The sequence below is a fragment of the Pararge aegeria genome, chromosome 18, assembly GCF_905163445.1.
Source record: "Pararge aegeria chromosome 18, ilParAegt1.1, whole genome shotgun sequence".
NCBI classification, from domain to species: domain Eukaryota; kingdom Metazoa; phylum Arthropoda; class Insecta; order Lepidoptera; family Nymphalidae; genus Pararge; species Pararge aegeria.
Window position 1 is genome coordinate 16,626,360 of NC_053197.1, and position 25,104 is coordinate 16,651,463.

The 25,104-nt window shown below is 35.2% G+C and overlaps 1 protein-coding gene across 1 annotated transcript; it reads left to right on the forward strand.

Annotated features, from left to right (window-relative positions):
• Positions 1-804: 804 nt before the first annotated feature.
• LOC120631512 lies at positions 805-24,315 on the forward strand. Its single transcript, XM_039901131.1, has 6 exons — positions 805-999; positions 7,702-8,356; positions 9,613-9,809; positions 13,017-13,212; positions 13,665-14,246; positions 23,475-24,315. The coding sequence occupies exons 1-6, from the start codon at positions 982-984 to the stop codon at positions 23,738-23,740; spliced, it is 1,914 nt and encodes a 637-aa protein (XP_039757065.1). The 5' UTR covers positions 805-981; the 3' UTR covers positions 23,741-24,315.
• Positions 24,316-25,104: the final 789 nt, after the last annotated feature.

Consider the following 25,104-nt stretch of genomic DNA (forward strand, 5'->3'; position numbering starts at 1 on the left):
ATTTAAGTCTCATAATACGAGTACATTAAATCATTTATTTCTCTCCGTATTCATTCTCTTCTATTCTCTTCTCGAGCGGGTGAAGATCATTATCTACACCCATGTACACCTAACAATAGAATATCATCATAGTAAATAAAAGCTGTATTTGTCAGTTCAAAAATAGGAGTGCTCCGATCGTCACCAAACTCAACAGGATTACTCGCCAGGTCAATCCAGAGATTCCCTGAAAGTTTCATTGAAATCGGTCCAGCTGTTTCGGAGCCTATACGGAACATACCTACACACTTTCTCTTATATATATAGATAGACTAGCTGATACCCGCGGCTACGTTGGCGTGGATTAAAGTGCTTTATTCCTGCGGGAGTTCTCTTATTTCCCGGGAAAAGGTAGCCTGTGCTATCCCAGACTACAATCTATCGCTGTAACAAATTTCAGCCAAATTGGTTAAATCCTTGCGACGAAATTGAGTAACGAACACCCACACATTCATATTTATAATATTAGTAGGATATACATTAATACTTGTATCATATAGATAAACTGGGTATTTAACACTGAAAAACATTAACATTTTCGAGTTGTGGGAATCGAATCAGAAAGCAGGGTCGCTAGTCGGCCGTCGCTTATTTTAAGTTTTATTGATGAAATTACACATAACTTTATCGTCTGTTCTTTGTTAGGAAATCATTCTTTTAGAAGCCAAGACGAGAGTGTATTATCTATGCACCGAGTTGTGTGAATTGCAACATTCTCTTTTTAAAAGAGGGTAGTTCCGATATTTGCAAATTGATTCGCTGCAATTTCGCACGTTTATCATTAGTTGATGAGTTAATCTTCTATATAACAGCTTACGATAAGTTTGAGCTAAAAACCTCTCAGAAATTACAAACTAGTGAAAATAAATGTATTTCTTGAGTGATGATTTTTAAGTTTATCACATTTTTAGTGTTAGTTATGAGAAATGAGGTCTCGCCATCATGAAGAGCTTGGATGAGGTAAGTTACGTTTTTTTTATTAAGATTTGACGTTTTTTAAGATAAGATTAATCGTAATCAAGGTTGGTATTTTGGTTTTAATCTTTGGTTAAAATCGTGTAACCGCAATTTGAACGGTCATAATTGACATTTTTTCGACGGAAAGACGTTTTTTTTTTACCCTTACAAGGCCTTGATTTCAATCTCACCTGGAGGTAAGTGATGGTGCAGTCTAAGATAGCCTGCTAACCTGTTAGATGTATGCCAGTTATATAATAGCCATACCTTCATCAGTAACGATGCGGCATTGTACCGGAACGCTTAAAGACTTAGTGACCTACGTCTTTGCCGGTAGGGTGGTAACTAACCACAGCCGAAGCCTTCCTCCAGACCAGACCAAAGAATATTCAGATATCATAAATTCCTATACTTCCCCCGCTTTGAATGGAACAGGGACATCCCATTTATAAGATACATTGCTCAACACTACGCCAGAGAGGTAGTTGAAATTCATAGATTTCACTCGTAAAGAATTTTTGCATCCACTTTTGACTCTTTACTTTGAATTTCATTAATATATTCTTTTCTGCTTGTATAACATTCTCCAAATGGAGGGGAACATCGTGTCACTAAGCCGTAATTCGTGACATACGGTGTACACTGCGGGCCAATAAAAGTATACCTCCAAGAATATAGAAATGGTTATAATATTGCACTAAAGTTACTTACTTGGAAAGCAAAAATTTGCTGTGTCTTGCGTTTTTTCCAAGGAAATAAATAACTATTAATAACTATTATGTACTAAGGTTATACAAAAGTATTGTATTTAGAATCTTTTATTAAAATGAATCTTTTAAAAATATTTCTTGAAGTTTTGGTCCTAGATTTTAGGAATTCATGTACTCTTATTTATGAAAATAGGAAAAATACTTATAAAATCTAAATCATATATGAGAAGGTGTCTTCATTTTGACAACACTAACATAACATAACCATGTTATGTGTCCATGTTGAGTGTGTGTACATAGTCCTCTTTTATAGTGATAATATTAAAAATAAATGCTTTTAATACAGGCCAAATACCCATATGACAAACATTAAGAATATTGTGACGTAAAACCAATAATATTAACTTAATCAAATTAAAATTGCAAATAATAATAATAATATAAAAAAATATATAAAATTACAATTCAAATTAAAAAAAAATCTAATATAGTAACAGCGCGCAGGGTTAATCTCTGAATCTCTCTTTGCAAAATAGAATGGAAGGGTGATTACGTATCTCGGGACAGGCTTAAAACAGGCGTAAATCGCGCGATCACTGCTGTCAAACGTCACTTTCGTTTATTTATTTTATGGAAAAGTGCAGTTTGACAGCAGTTCTCGCAAGATTTACTCCTGTCGCAAACTTACGCAAGATACGTAATCACCCTGCAGGTCCGTAATTATTTAAGTGTATTATCGATGGCCTTAATTCAAATATAATCTTTTATAATAAAGGTAAACCTTACTCTAAGTAAGTAAGGTATCGATTTCTTAATGCAAACTATATTTTAATTTTTTAACTATTTTCTAAAGTCATGATATCACACTTTTTCTGCAATGCGGTGTACACCAAACACACTTAGAGTAGACGTAATGTGGTTGACCGAGACACGTTTTCGCTTTTTGCGACGTCCATTCCGCCCGGGGATGGCCGTAATAACGTGCCCAGCCGGACTTGTGTGCAGTACTCTCGGAGAATTTAAAAAGAAAGAATAAAATTGTAATCTGCACCATTCTTTAAGTTCTTACACACTAAAAACACTCCGTTTCAGAGATATAAGTTGCTCGAAATATAACTTTCGGTCTAAGGTTAACTTTTTGTAAGTCCTTTTGATATCCAGCACATATTTTAATTTGTTTGTTACTGTATATTGGATATTAGATAGAAGTAGGCGTTACTTTGCGGAAATCCATGATATATTATGAAAATTAAGTTAATTTGCTATGCTCCGCGAAAAGCAGGAGAATCTGTATGGTGTACTTTATAATTACTTCAATCCATATACTCCACACCAAACAGATCCTCGGCAATGTGCCCTCTACGCACGTTTCGCTCCAAAACCGGAGCATCCTCAGGAGATGTTGACTTTACAATGAATAATTGTTAAGTATTTTCATAATATGTAAATCGTCTTTATCGCTACTGATACTCGACTAAAATAAATAATTATCGTTATCATCAAATGATGATTTCGACCTTGCCTTTTGGGAGCACAGGGTTCGTTTTCCGGCACGCAGGTGCATCTTTTCTGCGTCATGTTCTTTTTAAACTTGTATATAGTATAACTTGTTTTAACCGTAGATGACGGTTAGACAGTAAGAATACCTGAATACTTGAGAATCCTTTTAAATGTCCTCAAATTGAAGCGGTGATAGCGCAGTTTAGGTAGGGCCTCGACTTCACTTTCGGGGGGCCGAGTTCGAATCCCAGCACGCACCTCTAACTTTTCTAAGTTATGTGCGTTTTAAGTAATTAAAATAACACTTGCTTCAACGGTGAAGGAAAACATCGGGAGGAAACCTGCATGCCTGCAATATTCTCAAAGGTTTGTGCAGTCCACTAATCCGCACTGGGCCAGCGTGGTGGACTACGGCCTCAACCCCTTCTCATTGTGGTAGGAGACCCGTGGCCTGTAGTGGGCCGGTAATAAGTTGATATAATGATGATGACGATGATGTCCTCCAATTGGCGTATGAAGACTACCAATGCACACTTGGCCAATTTTATTGGTTTGGTTGATTGGTACACAGTCACTGTACGAGTGATTTGTGACGTCATAGGCAAATAAGGGATTTACTTTTACTAAGTCCATTCTCCTTGCTTTGCTTGCTTGCTTTGAAATCACAAAATACTTGATATACTTGAACATTTTCGAAGTGTAAGCGGTAAAAAATTATGTTTATATAGACGTGACGTCGAATTTTTGAATTCGGCGTTTAACTTCGCACGACGGATCGCTAGATTTTGCAGTTTTGATCTCACTTAGAATATTAATACAAATACGTTTTTAATAATACAGGAATATATCATTGGATAAATACAATATTTAAGCGAATCGTTGTTTCAGTCATAATGCTTATTGCATTAAGTCCCACAATCCCTATTAAATATCTTAGCAACTGGTTATGCCTAGTCAGCAGGAAGTGTAGCAATCCCGGTCTGAAATTGAATCAGTCTTAAGCGGATTACTGACTAATTACTAGTATGTGACTTATCTACCTAACTAGTACCTAATACGTATATAGCCTTAGCCGGCTAAGACATTTAAGCCGATTACTGTCATCATCATCAGTAAGGAACATTGGCGATCGGAAACGGCATGATGATTACGTATCTCAGGATAGGCTTGCGACAGGCGTTAACCTTGCAGCCGTTGCTGTCAAACGTGACTTTTGTTTTATTTTGTTTGCGATCGCGAGAATTACGTCTGTCGCAAGCCTGTTGTGAGATACATAATCGCTGTGCCGGTCTCCTTTCCGAATGATTTCCTTTACGCAGAAGTCCACCACTTTGACGACTTCACACGCCTTTGTTTTAAAAGGTAATGTAGAATTGTCAAGCGAAATGCGGCGTGCGGGTTGCTCGCGATCGCCTTTAGGTACCCCTAAAATAATATTTAAGAAAATAATAGAAATATTCTTTTAAAATACTATTCACTATGATAAGATTCAAATCCAAGATGGCTGCCACCACTAAATGGCTAATTAAATTTTTTTTCTAAACGCTCTCGATATGGTTATCAAATAAAATGTAGTAGATTAATGTAAACTATATTAAAAGGGACTGAGAAATATTTATGTCAGGGATTTTCTAATTAATCTAATCTTTACTTATTATAATTTTTTTAATGTCCATTCGCAGCAAACTAAATCATTATTTAATACAAAAATTGATTCAAATACCGTATTAATTAACTGTATTAAACATATGCGTTGGCTAATGAAGCGCAACCGGTCGCACTGACAAATATTATTTTAACTTAATTTGCGCTAATTGCAAAACCGCGATAAATTATTATAAAAGCTCATTATTTCACTTGATGCTATGCGACACAAATCAAGCCGTGTTATGTTTTATTGACATTGTTTAATATTCAATGAAGTATTAATTATTTATTACCGAGATATTGGACGAATGACATTGATTAATATTAAATTAAATATACATTATTAACTAGTGAAGTAATAATATTAAGTGGTACCGAATTGCTTGAATATCTGAGAGATTAAGATTTTATTCATCAAAGTGTACGTCGTGTCACGTAAAAACAGAAATTAGTTTTACAGCATAGGCAATGGAAGATTTTGATGTGCGAGTGGTTGCGTTTTTCCACTGTATTATACAATATTTTTAGTTATTCCAAGCTTCTTAGCAAGCTTTTTAGAAAATACAGTATTTTAACATTTTTTTTTAAACTCGCGACAACTTCAAATTAAAATGTCGGGTAGGAATGAATAAAGAAAGTATTTTACTGATATATACGACCCTTGCGATAAAACATTTATTTCAATAAGAGTAATGCCATATGTAGGTAATATTACCGATATACCCTCTTTTGTTTTTACCGGTGATCTAATAAAATGTTAGAACACAAAATCTGCTAATGCGACTTACTCGTAACTATGATAGTGATATATATTAACTTGCGGATTTTTTTGTTTTTGATGTAACAATGATTACGTTAAACATTTAATACATAATTTTATGTGCTAGCAGTAGTTTTCTCAGTACACACAAAGTAAGGAATTTAATAGGCTTAATTTTGCTACTTTGGTTACATTATTGAAATTTCCTAACGAACCCCCATTTTTTTTCAAAATTAATTATTATTTATGTAACTTCGTGATAGTTTAGCTTTCTTTTGGCGAGGAAATGATTAAAATCAGTCTAGTGCTTTCGGAGCCCATTCGGTACAATCAAACAAACAAAAAAATTATAATATTAGTATACATGAAATCGAGACCGTTATCGAATAAAACTCACGCAGTTGCTTTTTTTTATTCGTCCAACTTGTGGACGAATAAAAAAATTTGCTTGCTTGTATGCGCTTGATTGTAATCTCACCTGATGGTAGGTTACGGTGCAGTCTAAGATACTAGCGGGCTAACCTATCATGGGGGATGCTGAATCTCTTGGACGCGCGTCTTTGATGTAAGGGTTACCTGGCCACGATCAAAGCCTCCCAGACCAGACCAGAGTAATTTTTAGAAATTATAAACTTCCAAAATGCCCCAGGGATCCCGAGACCTCCAATAAATACGCAGTGCTCACCTTCGTCACTAAATATCCCCACACGCCAAAAAACAGCGGAAAAATCCGATTTCGGGATGATAATAAATCGCACCGAATTAAAAAAGGCAGAGGTCGTTATATTGAAAGTTGACTTCAAACAAATACTATGGTGTCCGCTTCTTCACATATCAGGCAAGTAAAGCGGTAATTGCGAGCGATCAAAATATCGTAGTATTACTGCACCAATTAACCGGGGCTTGGCGCAAATGGGTCAACGAGTCAATTAGCAAGGAATGCGGGGTACGACAAGATTGTGCCTGCACTTTATGTCTTGGCTTCGCAAGATTGATAGGTGGAGAGGATGTTTGGAATTTCTTGTTCATCTTGCAGAGTTCCTTGTTTTTCTTTTTCTTTCTTATCAGTAAAACGGTTAAGGATTTCACCTGAGGTTATGAGCTGAAGAATTCGTAATTTAAATATTGGATAGAAGCAGACGTTACTTCGTGGAATTCCATTATACTCCGCGAAAAGCAGAAGAATCTGTACGGTGCAATTTATAATTTCTTTAATCTGTACACTTCGCACCAAACTGATCTTCCGCAGTGCATTTACTCTTTACGAAAGTTCCGCACCGTCTCCATTTTAAAATTTTAACTCCAAACTTCAATTGTTTATAGTAATGTCAACATTTCCTGAGGATGCTCCGGTGTCAAAGCAAAACATGCGTAGGGAGCACCTACACTACTGAAGATCTTTTAAATGTGTATAAAGATTAAAGAAATTGTTAATTGCATCATATCGACTCTCCTACTTTTGTGAGTGAAGCAAATAAAGCTTAATTTTATAAAATATACTGTTTTGTATTTTTTCATTATCTAACACTAGCGTACATTGCGCATTTTCGTTAGTGAGGTGTAACTGGCCATGTCCAAAGCAATATACAAAATTATAATTATAAATTCCCTAATCAGAGCCGGAAATTAAACCCAGACGGTCTCACTGAGTTAGGGTGGTTTCTGAAACATGGGGCTATTTACTAATCTTAGCTTGTAGCAAATCAGGTATTGACTTTATTATATTGATAAAGAAAAACGTTTTAATAAAATTACAGGAGATAGAAAAACAAGTATACAACCCATTAAACTTTTTTACGAACGTAATTTACATAGACAAAGATAAATGTTTGAGTGAAAAAGAGAATAAGTAACATTTTATGAAGTGTACAAAAGTATATTTTTTTTAAAGTATTATCATCTATTTTATTTTCTATGTTTTTTCCTTTTACGCCATTGGTTGCCTGGAAGAAATCGCTATGTAGCGATAAGGCCACCGAATTGTACTCTGTTTATATGTATTTATATCTTTGTAACTACATTTTTTTTTCTTTGGTGTACAATAAAAGTGTATTCATTCATTCATTCATTCATAATTTCTTGTTATAGGCTCGATGCATAGTTTGTTATCTAGTGTTCTGTTGTGGAGACTGCCGCTGGAAGCACGAAAAATCCACTCACGGGCTTACTTATGATTGCCCTATTTGTCGAGACAATAGGTTTCTTTGTAAACCAGAAGAACTAACCAAAGATTACATACAACACCTAGCAAGAGAACACTTACCGTTACAGTGCAGAAAGTGTAACAAGATGTTTACAAACATGGAAGATTTGACAGATATCGATAAATGTTCAACTATTTCTGAATTGATTGAGTCCAACATTGAAGACAAAAAGGAAGAAAACGTTGAAGAAAAGTTTGACTCACTGTACGAAAAAGTAAATCATGATGGGGAGAATTTTGAAGCAATTGTACTAATTAACAATTCAACAAGAACTGCTGTTATAACACCTATTGTAAGAAAAAAGTGTCTAGTAGATTATGAATCTAGTGATACTGAATGGGAAGATAGCCCTAAGAAACTTGCAGCTACACCACATCCCAAAATAAATCCAAAAAAAACAACACAACATACAGCTACTCCCCACATTAAAAAACTACTCGTTAGACAAAAACACGCAATATACGATGAAATGGTAGATGAAGAAAACTACAATGATTCACCTAAAAATGGTAAAACCCCTTTACGGAGTAGCCCTGAAAGTAAGTTAATAGTAAACACAATTAAAAAAATTATGAAATGCTTATTAACTAATAGCGAGCCTCTTAACTGCTTTAACAGAAAGCTAAACATTTGTTAACTAACTCCTTTTACGAAATTTGTGTGGTAAAATTTACGTAAGATTTTGAATTTAAATTCAATCATAGTGTCGAAGATCTTATGGTTAACATCTCTTTTCAAGAGGGTTTCAGAGCACTACGCACTATCATTTGAATTTTGTTAGGTAAGGGCTTACAGTGCTTTGGTCATTGATCGTGAATACATTAAACAGTACCAGGTATTTTTTATAATCTCATTTAAAACAAAGTGACACAAAGAGAATATTGAAAAATTTAAATAGAGAGCTTTTTAATATATGCATTTCTTGAAAGCAAACGACCTGTCTACCTTCCAGGATCTACAAAGTGCCTTAAAAATGTAACTTTTTGTAATTTCTCGCAAAGGATAAAACAAGTTACACTTTTGATGTCCATTATTATGGAAATCTCAAACTTTTAATGGCCTTTTACTAAACTTTCTCGCGGAACCAATTATTTCTGGAGCACATTTAAAGACCAATGCTTACTTTTCAAAGATCGTTTAATTTGATTTCTTAATGTATTTGATTTCCTATTTAAGTAAATAGCCTATTAAGAGTAATAAAAGTGATATCGTGGCTATTATAACACATTATTAACTCTTACAGCTTTTAACATACAGTATTCTATCTTTCATAACTCTTATTTTTACTTAAGTTTTATTTACATATCAAACGAGTTCGTAAATTCAATCTTTCAAGTTTTTATGATTACTTAAAAGACCTTGCAGAATTCATCCTGCCCGGAGAAGCAGCACTGCATTATTAGTTTGATATTTAAATCAAATTTGGTCTCATACCGACAGCAGCCCGAACAATTGGATCCGAATTCATATTTAAATTAAAATTCATTTATTTTCACTGATTGAGAAGGTACAATTGGTGCTATACATAATATTATTACAAAAATCTTCCACAGAGTGGCGTGGCGTTAACACTTAATCTTATTTTTATACAATAATAAAACCTATCAATTAAATACTTACAATTTTAACATTAAAACAATTAAAGGAAATAAATAACTAAACCACACAATAATACTTGTAACCGCATAAATTTCATCTAAATCAAGCCAGTGAAGGAGTTCGGTGGCAAACACACGTACGGAAAAATAATATTTTAAAGATAATTTTTGACCATTTTGTCCTGTTTTTCCAAAAGCTCCAGAAGCTGATCAACAAATGACTACGCCAACATCACAGCTGCCACATGTACTAAAACTAGCTGAAGTGGTGACCACTAGCACACCAACACATCCCGGTACATGGTCGATGTTCTCCGGCGCAGGAACCGATTCACCGTTATCCGAAATAGAACAGACGGGCAGCCCCGCTGAGAGTATCGATAAGGAAGTCGAAGTGAGTTATTTTAACATATTAAAAAAATTATCTAATGAGGATTTCAAAAAGTTCCACGTTTTCAAACGTTACAATATTGAATTGGACAGAAACTATTAAAAGTTTCGATGCACATTATTAATGCTTAACAAAGTAAGTGAAATTAAGATTGCATAAAAAAATATTCGTCTTTTATATTTATTTTAAGAAGATCAATATATTTCACAGTGGCGTTTTTCCGTGCTTACAGTATTTTGCAGGAATAAGTACTAATATTCATATTTTTAATATCGATTTACTAAGTACATTATTTTGCTCGCGTTAATAACATAAATGAACTTAAGTAGTGTTAGTCAGATAATATGATTGATCATTCGTATCACACAGATATTAGATAAATGCGCTGTGATCTATGGTTTTAGAAACTAAATGTTAAAATGTTCTGCCTTTATCCCACGTTATGTGTGCCATTGTATTAATATTAAAATATTTTTCGATAAACCTATCTGAAATCTACCGTCTTTAGAAATGTTTTCGTTGTAAGAAACCGAGTAAGTTTATGAGTTCAATATCACTACCATACACCCTAACTGGTTAGATCGTTACTGTCTGAGACTGCATCATCACTTACCTAAAACTTCACTACAAGTTAACGTTAAAGAGTTAAAATATTTCCAGTTTAAACTCCTGATGCTTTTGTAATTCCACGCAATTGCGCGCACGTAATAAGTATTCATACGAATTAGTCGCACTGTTTTTTTCAGCTTCCATTGCAAAAGTTTAATAAACAATGTCAAAAGATGAAAAATAACTTATGTTCGTATTACATTCGTATAACGGTAAATTTATTTTGTAACGATGTCAATGCGCTTTATAGCTCCACTATAAAGGAAGGACTTAAATTTATGGATGAAAAATACCTCTTTATATTCTTGTTGCAATTTCCCGAGCAAGAATTTGTTTCATAATTTTTGTTCCATAATATTATAAAGGCTAAATTTCTAAAGGAGGTTTCTAATTTTGCTGCACTTTCAATAAGTAGTAAGTGGATGGAAATTTATTTTTTATATTCTTTTGATATCACAAACTAACATCTTGATTGTCTCAACTCAAAAACCTATTGAGAAGTTGTAGTGTAATAGAAGTACAATATGCTAGAAATACAGCCAAATTAAGTTCATTGTTTGTCAAGGTTACATAATATAATTATTTTGATTGCCCAAAATGGGTAAAACCAAGAATAATAATTTAAAGGATATAGATTTGCACACGAGGGACCTTTATAAACAAAGCTTTAAATAAACCAACTTGCGTAAGCATTTGTTTAATTCGCTACGTTTATATTTCACTAATTGTAAACTATATTTCCTATGAGCTGTTCCAGAATTTAATTAGTAATATTTCTCTGTAGATCATAGAAATTAAATTAGATATAACGTTAGTCAATAAAAAAATAAAATCTTAGTGTATTGCTTGATATAGCTACATAAGTTAGTAAGAAATTAAAATCTACTTAAATAATTTATTTGCTGTGTTGTATGGTAAGGTAGTCAAAGTCAAAGTCAAAAATATCTTTATTCAAGTAGGCTCATAGGTGGCACTTTTGATGCGTACATTACATGAGAAGTACACGGTAGTGAGATTGCGATAACCATATTCGTAAACTTAAAACGAAAGCTACGAGGGTTCCAAAAGCGCCCTGGTCTAAGATGTAGCCCACAACAAACTTAGCCTTTGTTTTGAACACCATTGCGCATTGTCTACTCTATTCTGAATACAGTCTAGTCATTTAGGCTTTTAGTCTAGTCTTCTTTTCCAGTCTTTTTTCCTGGGACACTGTTTGTGGCAGTTTTTACTCGCCTCACGATCATTCGCCACTTCGGCCTATTTGCAGACAGTCTGGTAAATGCACGCAAGAGACTTCCCAATGCAGATCTGATCTGATCGGTCAATCGCATGGGTGCCCTACCGTGCGCTCTAGTGCCTTCTACCTTGCCCTGCAACAAGGCGGTCTTTAGGGTGGTTTTCTCTCCGGGAGACGTGTCCGACAAAATTTCAATATGCGGCCGTGCACAAACGTTGAAAGACGTTGCTTGATGTCGATTTCGTGTTGAATGGGAATATTGGTGCGAAATTCGGTAATTGAGATTCCAAGCATACGTCTCCAATCTCTGGAGCATCAATTTAACTCTTCTCGACCCCTTGCAAAGTCCACGTATCCGCGGCATATAAAAATATAGGGAAAACAAGTGTCGAGGTTAGTCCAATAGCGGACGGTTATGAAAAAAATTACCTTAGTTGGCCCGATATTGTCACGTTCAGTGGAACAAACGGGGCCTGCCTATCCCCTCCGGTCTATTAAGATTTAAATCGTACTGATATGTAGCAGGCATTCGTAGTGATATGTAATTAAGGATAATGGTGCTTGAAAGTGGACACTAAAACTACCTCAAGGAAATTGGCCGCTTTTATGCTAACCCTAACTTCAATCGTAACGATTTTAACGGTCTTACCAGATTATTTTTATACTCTGACTTATTAATTAGTAGTCTTAATTTTGACAACATTTATTAAAAAGGTTTCCTTTTAATTGATGCATTTTTCCGTGCTGTGTGGGGACCACAAATCAGAATCAGTTGTAACCTCATCTTCTCGTCCCACGGATATCATACGAGGTGACTAAGGAATTATAATGGAGAACGGGCATCAGCATTAACTGTGCATCTACTACCATCTACTTAGGTCTGCCTATCGTAGTGATTATGGACAAACCCTCTTGGGAGAACCCTTTAGTCCAGCAGTGAGTGGACTTTAAAAAGCTATAAATGATTGATAAAAAATCTTTCTTGTATTTTGTTCATATTTTATATCATCGGTCAAATTAATATAGCTAAAATGACTTTGTAACATCTTAATAAAACTTCAATCATCTGAATAATTTATACATTTATCAATAAGTTTAACGTAAAATGAGCAGCAAAGACATATATTTATTTACATATTTTTACAACATCTATATTGTTTACTTAGGAAAGCATTCTTAGCAGTAAACTCACAATCGAGCGGATATTATTGAATAAAATATTGTCCCTAAGAAATCATATTTTATACAAAAAGATTGAAAAATTAAACAATTTATAATAAAATATTGCATATAACAATACAAAACAGATAATAATCCAAACTACCAAAATCTGTAAAAATATATTTTTTTATTTATATTTTTAGCCTTCGAGAACAGAGGAGAGTAACCAACCTAAACTGAAAGGCATAATAAGTCGTGTCAAATTTGGCACGCAGGATAGTTCAGAAAAGCAGGTCACTTTCCAGGATAGTGAGAATGTAACTGAACCATCCGTGAAATCTAAGAAAGTAAAATTCGCTGAAGACACCGTCTTTAAAGCTGAGCCGAAAATAAAAAGAGGTATTAAAAAATATTTTTTTATACTCGATAATAATTCAAACATCTATATATCGAAGTAAACCTTTCTGAACACATTGGCAACACACCTACACTGAAGCTATAATATGCTTCCATACTATGAAAGTGAAGGCCAAAAGCCTTATAGTTTATATCTACTTAGTTCAATTGTAAAGCGTATCTCTTGGGTTTATTGAGATTGTAAACAGCAAATGAAATAAATTTGTCTCTAAAAGTGTTATCGATACCAGGAATAATTCTTTCCTATGATAATATTGCCTACTGAGGACAGTATTGAGGCAGTAAAATAATTAATTTAACCATATTAAAAATGTTTGCAACTCCTGCCAATTAATTATATGTTATTGATGCCAATAGTACTAATGTTTTGTATAAATTCTTTTATTTCATTGTAAATCTAAAATAATTTAATTCTTTTGTTTTTTTTCCTTTAGTGTTCACTAAACCGAGACGAATGCTCACGCCAGGCAGACAGCGTCCTAAATTCTCTCACAATCCTCGCTTCCAAGCCTTAATCAACCGTTTTGAAAGCCAAAGAATGCCCTTAACCCAAACACCTGTGACTAAGAAAGATGAGGAGAAGTCCCTAGAAAGCACACCACCAGCTGGTGATCACAACATCCCAGCTAGAGCAATAAGCTTTAAAGACGACAGTCCAATCGTGGAAACGGAAAGCCAATCTAAAGAAGCAAATGAATTATTCAAAAGTTGCGTCGGCTCCCCAGCACCGCTTAACAACGCAATAACATCCCTAACCTCAAACATAGCGGGCACTCTTCAAACGTGCCTCACCTCAGTTCTACGATCGACCGACGAAGAAACAGAGATACAATTCAAATTCGTTATCTCTAAAAAGAAAGTGAGCGTTAAAAGGATTGCCGAAGATGGTAATCTTGAAAAGTACACTGAAATGGATAGGGAGGAGCAATATAATAAGGAGAATATTTGGTCGACGGTAGCGAAGGCTGTCAAAAATGTATTTTGGGGCAGCCAAGGTACTCATCATAGTAATCAAGGTATGTGGTGTTATTTGTTTGTACTCTTTATTGGCATACTACAAGATGAAGAAACAAAAGAAGAATATAAAAACAAAGACTGATCCAAATAACTTGGGAATGTTCGTTGAAGCATTAATTGCTCTGCAGGGCTAACCAATACAATACACCAATCCCCATCTAGTCCCATAGTAAGCGTAGCTTTTGTTATGACTGATGACTGATGAATATTCTTATTAATAATAAACATAAATACTTATAATATACATATAAACACCCAGACACTGTAAAACATTCATGTTCTTTGCTCCAACATTTTCCAGTTGTGAGTATCAAACCCACGGCCTGGGACTCAGAAATCAGGGTCACTGCCCACTGCGCCAATCTGCCGTCAATTTGCTTGAACTGCGTTTACGTAACGTTTTAATTACAGTTAAACGTGATAGTATGATTATATGAAGTAGTTTTGTTAACAATGATAAGGAGAAACGAGGCTAAAATTATTATAAAGGTGCACTATGAGTCTACACAGTAATATTTGAATATATAAAAGAAGTGTAAGTTTCGAAAAAGAAACATGGCTTCTATGTTAGCGTGGTTGTAATTTACCTGTTCATAAAGCACCTCGTGTGAACTGCGCAACCCGTTACATATGTTCTATTACACGAAAACATTTTTACCAAGCGGATTTTTATCGCGTGTAAAAACTCGTATTCCTTTTATAAATAACTTTTTTTGTAGCGCGGAATTAAAATGGGGTAGAGCATAATGAACTTTTTTCCCACATTCGTGGTACTTTTTTTTCTTTAAAATTTACATAATATTTATATGTCCACTATTCAACCGCGTCTAAAACTTGCTCACCACTACTACAGAATAGATTATATTATATTTACTTATACAGTCGTTGGTTTAACGAATGCTTGTTTTAAAAATGTAATCAAACTAAAAAACTCTTTATTCCACTAAGTTGGCAAAAGTGATGCGTTCTTACCGCAGTATTATAATGTGTCCGCATTTTTTTTTACATAATTTTTAGGTGTTGGTATTAACTCAAAAACTAAGACTAAAATTCATGGAAATTCTTTTTTTCCTGAAATTAAAGATCATAATATATTTGTCTTCAACATGAAATTTATCTCTTGTTTTTTTAAACCTTTTTTCGCAGAGGAACATCAAGACAAAAAAAAGTAATCCCAACTGTTGTGCAAGTTTAAATACTGACTGGCGTTAGAAAAATATTTTTTTTTTATATTTCACCGCGAAAAAGTACGATATTGCGCGGTAACCAATTAGGTGTATGGGCTTAATACAACTGGCATATCAACTTTCAAGACGGGACATCTCCATTGTAAGCCCGTTACTGTTTTAGAATGCATCATAATTCCAGATGGTAGGATTCCTGTCTGCAAATCTTACCAACTCTAACTTGAAGTAAAATGAAAAAAATACATTACTAATAATTTACTCCTTTAAATATATTAGACTAGTGCCCGCTTCAGCTTCGCACAGGTGCATTGTGATACTAACGTGGAGCAGTTTTGAGTCATCAATAATATTATAATTGATGATATAGCTTGGTAAATAATAATTTTTTTTTAATACGTAAAAGATAAAAATGTTACTGTGGAGTATCCTTAGAAGATAAACTTATACCACTAGGGACTTATTTATCGAGCTTTTAAGATAAACAATGCCGTTTTACATTAATTTAATCCATTTCATAAAGATGATTCCGATATCTCATTTCAAATCATCGAATTCATGGCTTTTCTCCCATATAATATGCATGTTTACTACATATAAACCTGCCTTACACTTCATCTATTTCGTTAGAGGGGGTGAATTCGAATCCCAGCACGCACCTCTATCTTTTCTAATTTACTTTCGTTTTAAGCAATTAAAATATCACTTGCTTCTACGGTGAAGGAAAGCAACGTGAGGAAACCCGCATGCCTGAGAGTTCTCTATAATGTTCTCAAAGTCCACCAATCAACACTAGGCCAGCGTGGTGGGCACGGCTTTACCCCTTGCCTTGTAGTGGGCCGTAAAGGGTGGATATGATGATGTTGATTGCTGAAAAAAATCCGTTACGTAGTTTAAAATAATTAACCTGCAGATACATTATATCATATCATGGAACCAATTGCCTACTGGCAACTCTGAAAGAGTAGCACAGTCAAGTTTTAAACACTATCCGGCTTTATATCTTAACTTTAATTCACCCAAATATTGCAGCCAACGAGAATAACGGCCCCGCAAATCCCAAACTGAATATACTTGAGCCCTCTTGCAGTTTACCGGATCGCATCAACATTCTAATGCGATTCCGAGCAGGTGTCGTTGTTGCAAACATTTACCGAGCCACGAGCCAGGTCATCTGCTTGCTTCAAATTCTGAATTTCAAAATGTGATTTAGTCAAGAATGCTTTGAAAACCATACTTAAACTTAGATAAATTCTGACTTATTTAAAACTAGACATGTTTGGAAATGCAAATGCATATCCACTATTTATATTATGAATGCGACTGTTGCGTCGTGAAACATATTGACAAACTCACTATCCTATTCATACATATATTACAATTCAGGAAGCTTGTCTTTTTGTTTTATTAAATTACTGTACTAATTTTAGTAAAATTTGGCATAAATTTTAAATAACTTGCAACCCAAAGACAGGCATAGGTTGCTCTTATTTTGGAAAAACATCAGAGTAACGTTCTCAGAGGGTAAAAAAAAACATCTATCTATTGACGGCCGACTGGCTCAGTGGGCAGCGACCCTGCTTTCTGAGTCCAAGGCCGTGGGTTCGATTCCCACAACTGGAAAATGTTTGTGTGATGAGCATAAGTGTTTTTCAGTGTCTGGGTGTTTGTATGTATTTTCTAAGTATTTATGTATGTATATATAATTCATCAGTCATCTTAGTACCCATAACACAAGGTACGCTTACTTTGGGGCTAGATGGCGATGTGCATACACATACTTGTCGTAGTATATTTATATTTATTTATTTATTTATTTATCGATGCATGGCTTCTCAGTTAAAATGGATCTGAGCGGAATTTAGCAAATACATAGCTCAAATGCTCTAGATAGAAATACGATACTATCAACACTGGCAAACAGTTTCCTTGGGTCAAAAAGACTGAATAAGGCGAGCCCGTAGCATATAAAAACCTTCTTAGTAATAACAAGTACACTATAATATTAGTAAATTTATACATTAAGCTCGCACTACATTCACACACTATACCTCCTCGAGTATAGTGTGTGAGTTTGAATATCTCTTTCGCTCTAGTTCTCGTGTTTGCGGATTGCTGATGGTTGTGACCCCTTCCACTTGTACCGTTTCGGACGATGTCACGCCACTTGACTCGGCTAATAGCAACATGTAAAGCTATATGCACTTTGGTGTCGAGAACAGTGCGGATTTGCCCGACCAACCCATTGGGCTACGTCCTCTAGGTCTCTTTACTTCTTTGCCAGTGACCTCTATCTTTTCAAGATTGTCTTTATCTATTCTGGCAATGTGACCGAAGTACTAAAGATCTTCTGAAGCATTTTCCTACAACATCACATATCAAAAGCGTCTTTATGACGATCAACTGTTTCAATGGTCCATGTCTCAGCTGCATATATAAGAATAAGAAAAACAAGTGCGCGTACGAGACGTCAATGTTTATTACTACTGCCAAGCAGCATAGATAAATTTCGATCAGAACTGCGTGGTTGCCAATATATTTACAGTTTCAGTAAGAGTTTAATAACATGAAGAATCAGGTAACAACTAGATTCAAGTGGCCATAGTTGTGACATAATTACATATTGTACTTGAAGATAAGTAAGTGTTTGTCTGTGATTATCAGCGAAACCTATCTACCAGATCGCACCTGATATGACAGAAACTATGCGTATTTTTTCGAATAAGCTGCTAAATGGTCGTGTGGTGACAACAGACACTCTTCCTGCAGGTGTCGTACGAGACGACTAAGGGAATATAAAAGAAAACAGGCCGCAGCGTTCTCTGTGCTACTACCGCCATCTACTGTTAGCATAAACCCGTCTACTCACCATTTTGATTAAGAGCAAATCCTTCCATTAGTATTGGATATTGGATAGAAGCAGGCGTTACTTTGCGGAAATCCATGATATATTATCAAAATTAAGCTTAATTTGCTATTTAATTGTTAACAATTATTCATTGTAAAGTCAACATCTCCTGAGGATGCTCCGGTTTCGGAGCGAAACGTGCGTAGAGAGTATATTGCCGAAGATCTGTTTGGTGTGGAGTACCAATAAGGATTGAAGAAATTATAAATTACACCACACAGATTCTCCTGCTTTTCGCGGAGTATAGCAAATTAAGCTGAATTTTGATAATATATCCTTCCATTAGGATAATTGCCAGCAGTCTGATATTGACGGCATACCCCAAATTTTAGCTTTATGCGAACTTTGGTTATAAATGTGTCTGGTTGTTTATATGTATCTATAATCTGTCATTTTAGTACCCATAACACAAACTACGCTTACTTTGGGGCTTGATGGCGATATGTGTATTATCGTAGTATATTTATTATTATTTATTTATTATTTAATATAACTATCCATGCAGCAACGTTCATTTCGACAAAACGTATTCTACGTGTTTATTTAATGTAGTTATAGTCATTCGGAGTTTCATCCAAATCTGTCGGGTTTACAAATTATATCCAAATATATAAATTAGTAGGTTGATTGGTTGACAGCATTATCATTATATATCAAGCTTTCACCAGCACTACAGGTTTCTATTAATCTCCGGTTTATGCCGTAGTTCACTGTGTGTGGATTTTTTAGAATTTTGGAACAATTTGGAGAACTATCAGGTAATGGATAGAATCGTGAGGAAACCTCCCTGGTATCCTTGCGATATTTTCCTTGACCGTTAAAGTAAGTCATATTCGTCTTGGTTTTAGATGTAAATGTTAAGGAATTATTGTTTTTCTCATATAAGCGAATAAATTGAGTATGTGCTTTTATAATTATGATTCCCAAGATAATTTGGACCTTCCAATGCATGATTTTCAATAATGTGTTGAAACACTTTTAATGAATCGTGGTTACTATACGATTGATGAATTGCTTAACGACAAGGCTGCTTGGAAACAGGCTCCGCTCTCATCTCTCACAAGATAGACAATTAATTATATATGTATATATATACCTATATATGTATATATATATATATATATATATATATATATAATTAAGTGTGTTTGTATATATGTATATATATATATATATATTTTTTTTTTTAAACTGTAAAATTATCTTGAAAAAGAGCAATCTGCTCCCGCTGGTAGATTCACTACAAGCAGACTGACTTGACGTTTTTAAAGTACTTATAAACTGGGCCTACTTGAAACAAACAAGTTTTGAATTTAGAATTTTTTCAATTTAGAATTTAATTGTGATACTTTTGATAAAATAGAATTCTTAAACCATAAAAAATACATAGCTCTTAAATATTAGATGTTACACACTTATTTACAATGATTGGCAGTAAATTTATCAAAAATGTTGTATTATCTATCCATCAGAATACTTACGCAATATAAGGCTAAACGTCTAGAAAATTCAGTCAAAAAATGCAAGCCATTCATATTTACGCCACTTGTAACTTTCAAAGTAACCTAATCCTACGTAACACAAAAACATCCATTCATCGTCTTGCCCACTTTACCTCCAAATAAAAGTCATAAAGCCGAGGTGAAAATAAAATAGGCGCCAGAGATAGGAAAATGCAATATAGCTTTTACAAGAATTCCAGTTTCGCCTCTAATGCTCTGAGAGGGCGTACGCATTTTTGAGGGGGTGATTGGATAGAATTGAAAATTTGTAAGGTTGCTGCATTACCTTAAAATTGCGATCCTTATCAGGTAATCCGTGGTAGAGTACAAAAAATCTGGCAAGAAACTTTGCAGTTGATATTATTGTTAAATTGTGTAATCTTAATATTGGAAATCTAATATCAACATTACACAAATTAACAATAATATTTCTACCTTCTGTTAGATGAGAAAAGAGCTAACTACTTCTAAGCAACTTTGTAATTAGGAAATTCATCAATTTAACTTTTACCTAGGGATGGATCTGTTACTTTTAGATATTTTGGATTTGCTTTTTTGTTTTATTTCACAGATTTGGTTATATTATTTTTCAATATATATTGCCATAAGGAAGAAAAAGAGTATTCATCATTCATCAGTCTATAAATGTTCTACTGCAGGCGCAGAACTCTTCACTCATTTTACCTAGCCGTCTACCATTCTTCTCCGGTACGACTTGAAATGGAATTCATTCCTAAAAATTTTAGCAAACACCCCCCTCAAAATATCCCAGTACTCTCAAGCTAAGAGTTGAATTTTTATATTTTTTCGCCCGTAAGCCAGATTACACGAATATTAATTTTTGCTTCTGGCGTAAATCCAATAACGGGCTTGTACATTTAATTTATCGTTTTGTTCTTTGTACCTACTCTAGGTACAAGGTCAAAGTTTAATATTGAAATGAACGCAAATTGTTTTCGAATTCGCACCGAAAGATTTGACGTAGCTGAGCTTTTATTTAGAATGTAATTACAACTTATTATAACTGACTTAAAAATGGAATAGGTTCTTAATACGCCCCGATCATGGGCATGTTTCGGGAATGTTGTCTGTATATATTTGGACTAACGAACATTTTCTTGTTAATTATTTATCATTGACATCATTTAACCACTTCCTTGGGTTGATCCCCAGCAGAAAAATTTTGGAATTTATATTTTCTGAATTTTCTATAGTCTGTTCTCTGGCTTCCGCCGTGGCTTGTTACCACCCTACCGACAGAGATGTGTCCCTAAGCAATTTAGCGTTCGTTTATTTTTTTAAATATCTCGATAATGGTCCCCTGCCGCGGTGCTTTTCCAGAATTGAAAGTATTATGTTCGTCTCAAGGATGCAAGCTATAACTATGCAAAATGTTCTCAAATTGGGTGTAATGGTTTCAGATTCATAATATTAGTAAGAATTGTTTTATGCCCATAAATAATGAGCTTTACACTACTCTTATGTAACATAGTTTCATCATCATCATATCAACCCATTACCGGTCCAATACAGGGTACGGGTCTCCTTCCACAATGAGAAGGTGTTAAGGCCGTAGTCTACCACGCTGGCTCAGTGCGGATTGGTGGACTCCACACACCTTTGATAACATTATGGAGAACTCTCAGGCTTGCAAATCGAATCTACCGTTTAAGAATTTGATACTTTAATTACTTAAAACGTACATACTTTGAAAAGTTAGAGGTTTGTCCTGCCTCCTAACAATTATTGGAAGACGATAAAAAAGTCATCGCGCATAAAAATAGATTATATTCGGAAGATTGTTCAAAATGAAGTCCATTTACTACTGTAACTAAATTTCCTATTAGTCACGAAGCAAAACTAAAACTGCGCGACACAAACTCTGAACAAGCTCGTTCCAACTAAAAAAACAAACGAGCAGCATAACTTCGGCACGTCCTCAATTTCCCAAAAACTATATCCAAAAGTCGCCTAATAAGCAAGTCGGACTATCAAAATGGACGTTAGTTCTAACCATATAAGGTTAGTAATGGCTTAGCAAGCGTTAGTCATAAAATCGCTAGTGGGCAGGACAGAGGGATAACTTCTCTGACCTCTTTAGTCTTTTGACTTCGGCTGCAATGAATTGTGACAATCAAACCTTTATGGTTGTATCTGTACGTGATTGTCTATCATTCGAGTTCTTTTTTTAAAAGGGATCTTTTTTTTATTTATTCAAGAATGTGTGCCCTTCGCTATAAGTAATTACAAGGCATTGTAGGTATAATGAAAGTTAAACTATACCATAGGATATAGGTGAATAGGCTTTTTCTAGGCAAGCGTGCTCCAACCTAGACCTCATCATTGCTTTCTAACGTGCATGATTGTCGTCAAACGCTGGCCTAGCGTTAATAAAAAAAATAAAAAACCATGGAACAGACCGTATAAGTCTGTAGAACAACATTAAGCCTTAGGACTTCAGCCTCCGAGAGGATCGAGTTTACTCCCCGGCAAGCATTTTAAACTTTTCGGAGGTGCTCTTAAGCAATCAAATATCACAGTAAAGGAAAATAACGCTAATTAAACCTGCATTAAACCTTGATTTCTCCATAACGCTCTCAAAGGCGTTTGAAGACTAATAAGTTAGTTAGGCCTGCGCAGTGGACTACGGCCTTAACCCTTCTCAATACAAGAAAACACCCGTGCCCTGTAGTGGGCCGATAATGAGTTGATGACATGATGCTGATGTTCATCAACATTATTCTTAGCTTATAATACCGAGGCTTTACCGCCGAATTAGCGGTAGAAAACTTATTCCAAAGGAAGCTTTTTTTTTGTTTAATTTTTAAGTCTTATTATTGCACCACCTACCTCTTTTGTATGTTTTTTCCTTTTACGCATTGGTTGCCTGGAAGAAATCGCTATGTAGCTATAAGGCCACCAAATTGTACTCTCTTGCTATGTATTTATGTCTCTGTAACTACTTTTTTTCTTTGGTGTACAATAAAAGTGTATTCAAGCTTTATTAAATTACACAAGTAAATCTTTCTAAGTAAGTCTCTTATTATACATATTTGTGTCAGCGGTATCTGGGAGGTCAAATTCATAGTAGAATTCGAAGTTTTCTGAATTGAAAACCATTTTTGTGCGTCAATTCAGACTTTTCTTTTGGAGTGTGATGATGGGGTCGAGCTTGGTCACAAAAAGCTATGTTAAAACTTTAATCAGAATACTCCTCCAGAATGTCTAACAAAAATTAAATACCTACCTACCTATAATTTATGACCGGATTCGGGAATTAAATCCTTTGTGATCTGCAGATTTTTTCATTCCACTAAAAGTTACCTCACACAGGTACAGGTAACTGATGATGCACTCTAAGATGGTAACGAGCTAACCTGCTAAGGATATGTCATTTATAATAAACTCTTAGTCCTAATTGGATAAATTTGTATGGGGTCGTAACCACTGCCGAAGTCGGAAAGATTAAACCTAATGACCGAATCCCTGCTAGGAATTCAATTGAATCTGGAACCTCGAGTTATAACTTTTTTTTCCGAAATAAACGTTTTTTTTAAGACCACATTGTTTACCACTGCCCCAGGTACATTAGAGTAACGGAGCATTATAAAGATAGCTAACATTATTTTCCAGCTACGCCGTACACATCTCTCACGTCAAACGATACCACCGCCTCATCAGCATCGAAGAGGAAATTCGATGATATGTCCGACTCTGACCTCAGTCCTCTCAACCATAAGCGCCACAAGTATGAAGGGAGGATAAAAGGAAGACCACCTTTGCACAGAGCCAGGACCTGCAGCGTCTCTTGCTTGAGGAGTTCGCATTCTGCTGAACAGCATTCCATGCTGAAGGAGTTGTCTATGTACCAGGAGGATCATATGAATAGCAGCTTTTAGCGCGAATGTTTATAATACGACTAATCAAAAAGGAGTGACATGTTGTCAGGATTTTTGAATTTCTTTACACCACCATAAATTCTAAATGCCTGAACAGATTTAGGAGTCAAAAGTAGTGCGATGTACGGTTTATCGATATCCGATGGTTAGAATCCTTCCATTATTTTGAGTGACAGTGAGCTTTTTGAAATATATTCAATATGGCGGCTGTATGGTGCCATTTTCAAATACGACAATTCGTACATTATACAAGTTGTAAAATAAATAAATGAATAAATAAATACATTCTACAGAATATGAGCCTTCTAAGTAGAATCAAACTGCAATATTTCCCAATGGACGACTAAAAGAGTCGCTATGAGACTTAAAAAGACAATTGGCAAAGAACTTAGGCTACGATATCCAGAGCGACGCAGTTTCAAATCCTGCCGGTTTCAAAACTTTTAAATTTTAAATATTACCTATCATTTTGCGAAATTGCGGAGCCGTTGGATTTTGAACACGCATTTAGGGTTATCACAAACGATGTGCTGTGCCAAGTCACCCATGGTCCTTCTACATGCTAATACGTGAATTTTAATATCATCATATCAACCCGTTACCGGCCCACTACAGAGCACGGGTCTCCTCCCACATTGAGAAGGGGTTAAGGCTGTAGTATACAACGCTGGTCCAGTGCGGATTGGTGGACTCCACACACCTTTAAAAACATTATCGAGAACTGTCAGGCATGCAGGTTTCCTTCACCGCTGAAGCAAGGGATATTTTAATTGCATACATCGAAAAGTTAGTGGTGCGTACTGGGATTCGAACTCTGCCCCCGAAAGTAAGACCGAAGTCCTTACCACTAGGTCACTGCTTCACTTGAGTTTGTATGTCTGTGTAATAATCCTCACAGCAAACGGCGAACGGACAGTATTCAATAAGGTATTACTTATTCGAAGTGGTGTTTAACTTCGAAGGTGACGACTAGCTTAGCCCTGCTTGATGTTCAATCGTTTGAGGATTAACAGCTTTTTTCTAAGCAGGGCTACCCCTACAGAGTTCCAGTCTTACCACTGTTATTAACTCCGCTTTATACTAGAAAACATATCAATAGTAATAACACTCCAGTACTGGACTAAATTACTCCCCCAATGGGAGGCTTTGCCCATAATCACAATGCTGAGCAGACGAGTTGGTGATGCTAGTAGTAGCATAGCATCTGCTGCCTTGTCTCCAGGGTATTCCCTTAGAAGCCTCGTACGACACCCGCGGTAAAAGGTGTTGGTGTCAACTGTATTCTGATCCGTAACCATAGGGCACTGCAAAATACGTAAAACAATAATTAGTATAGAAATCAATAGTTTTAATTACTTATAAAG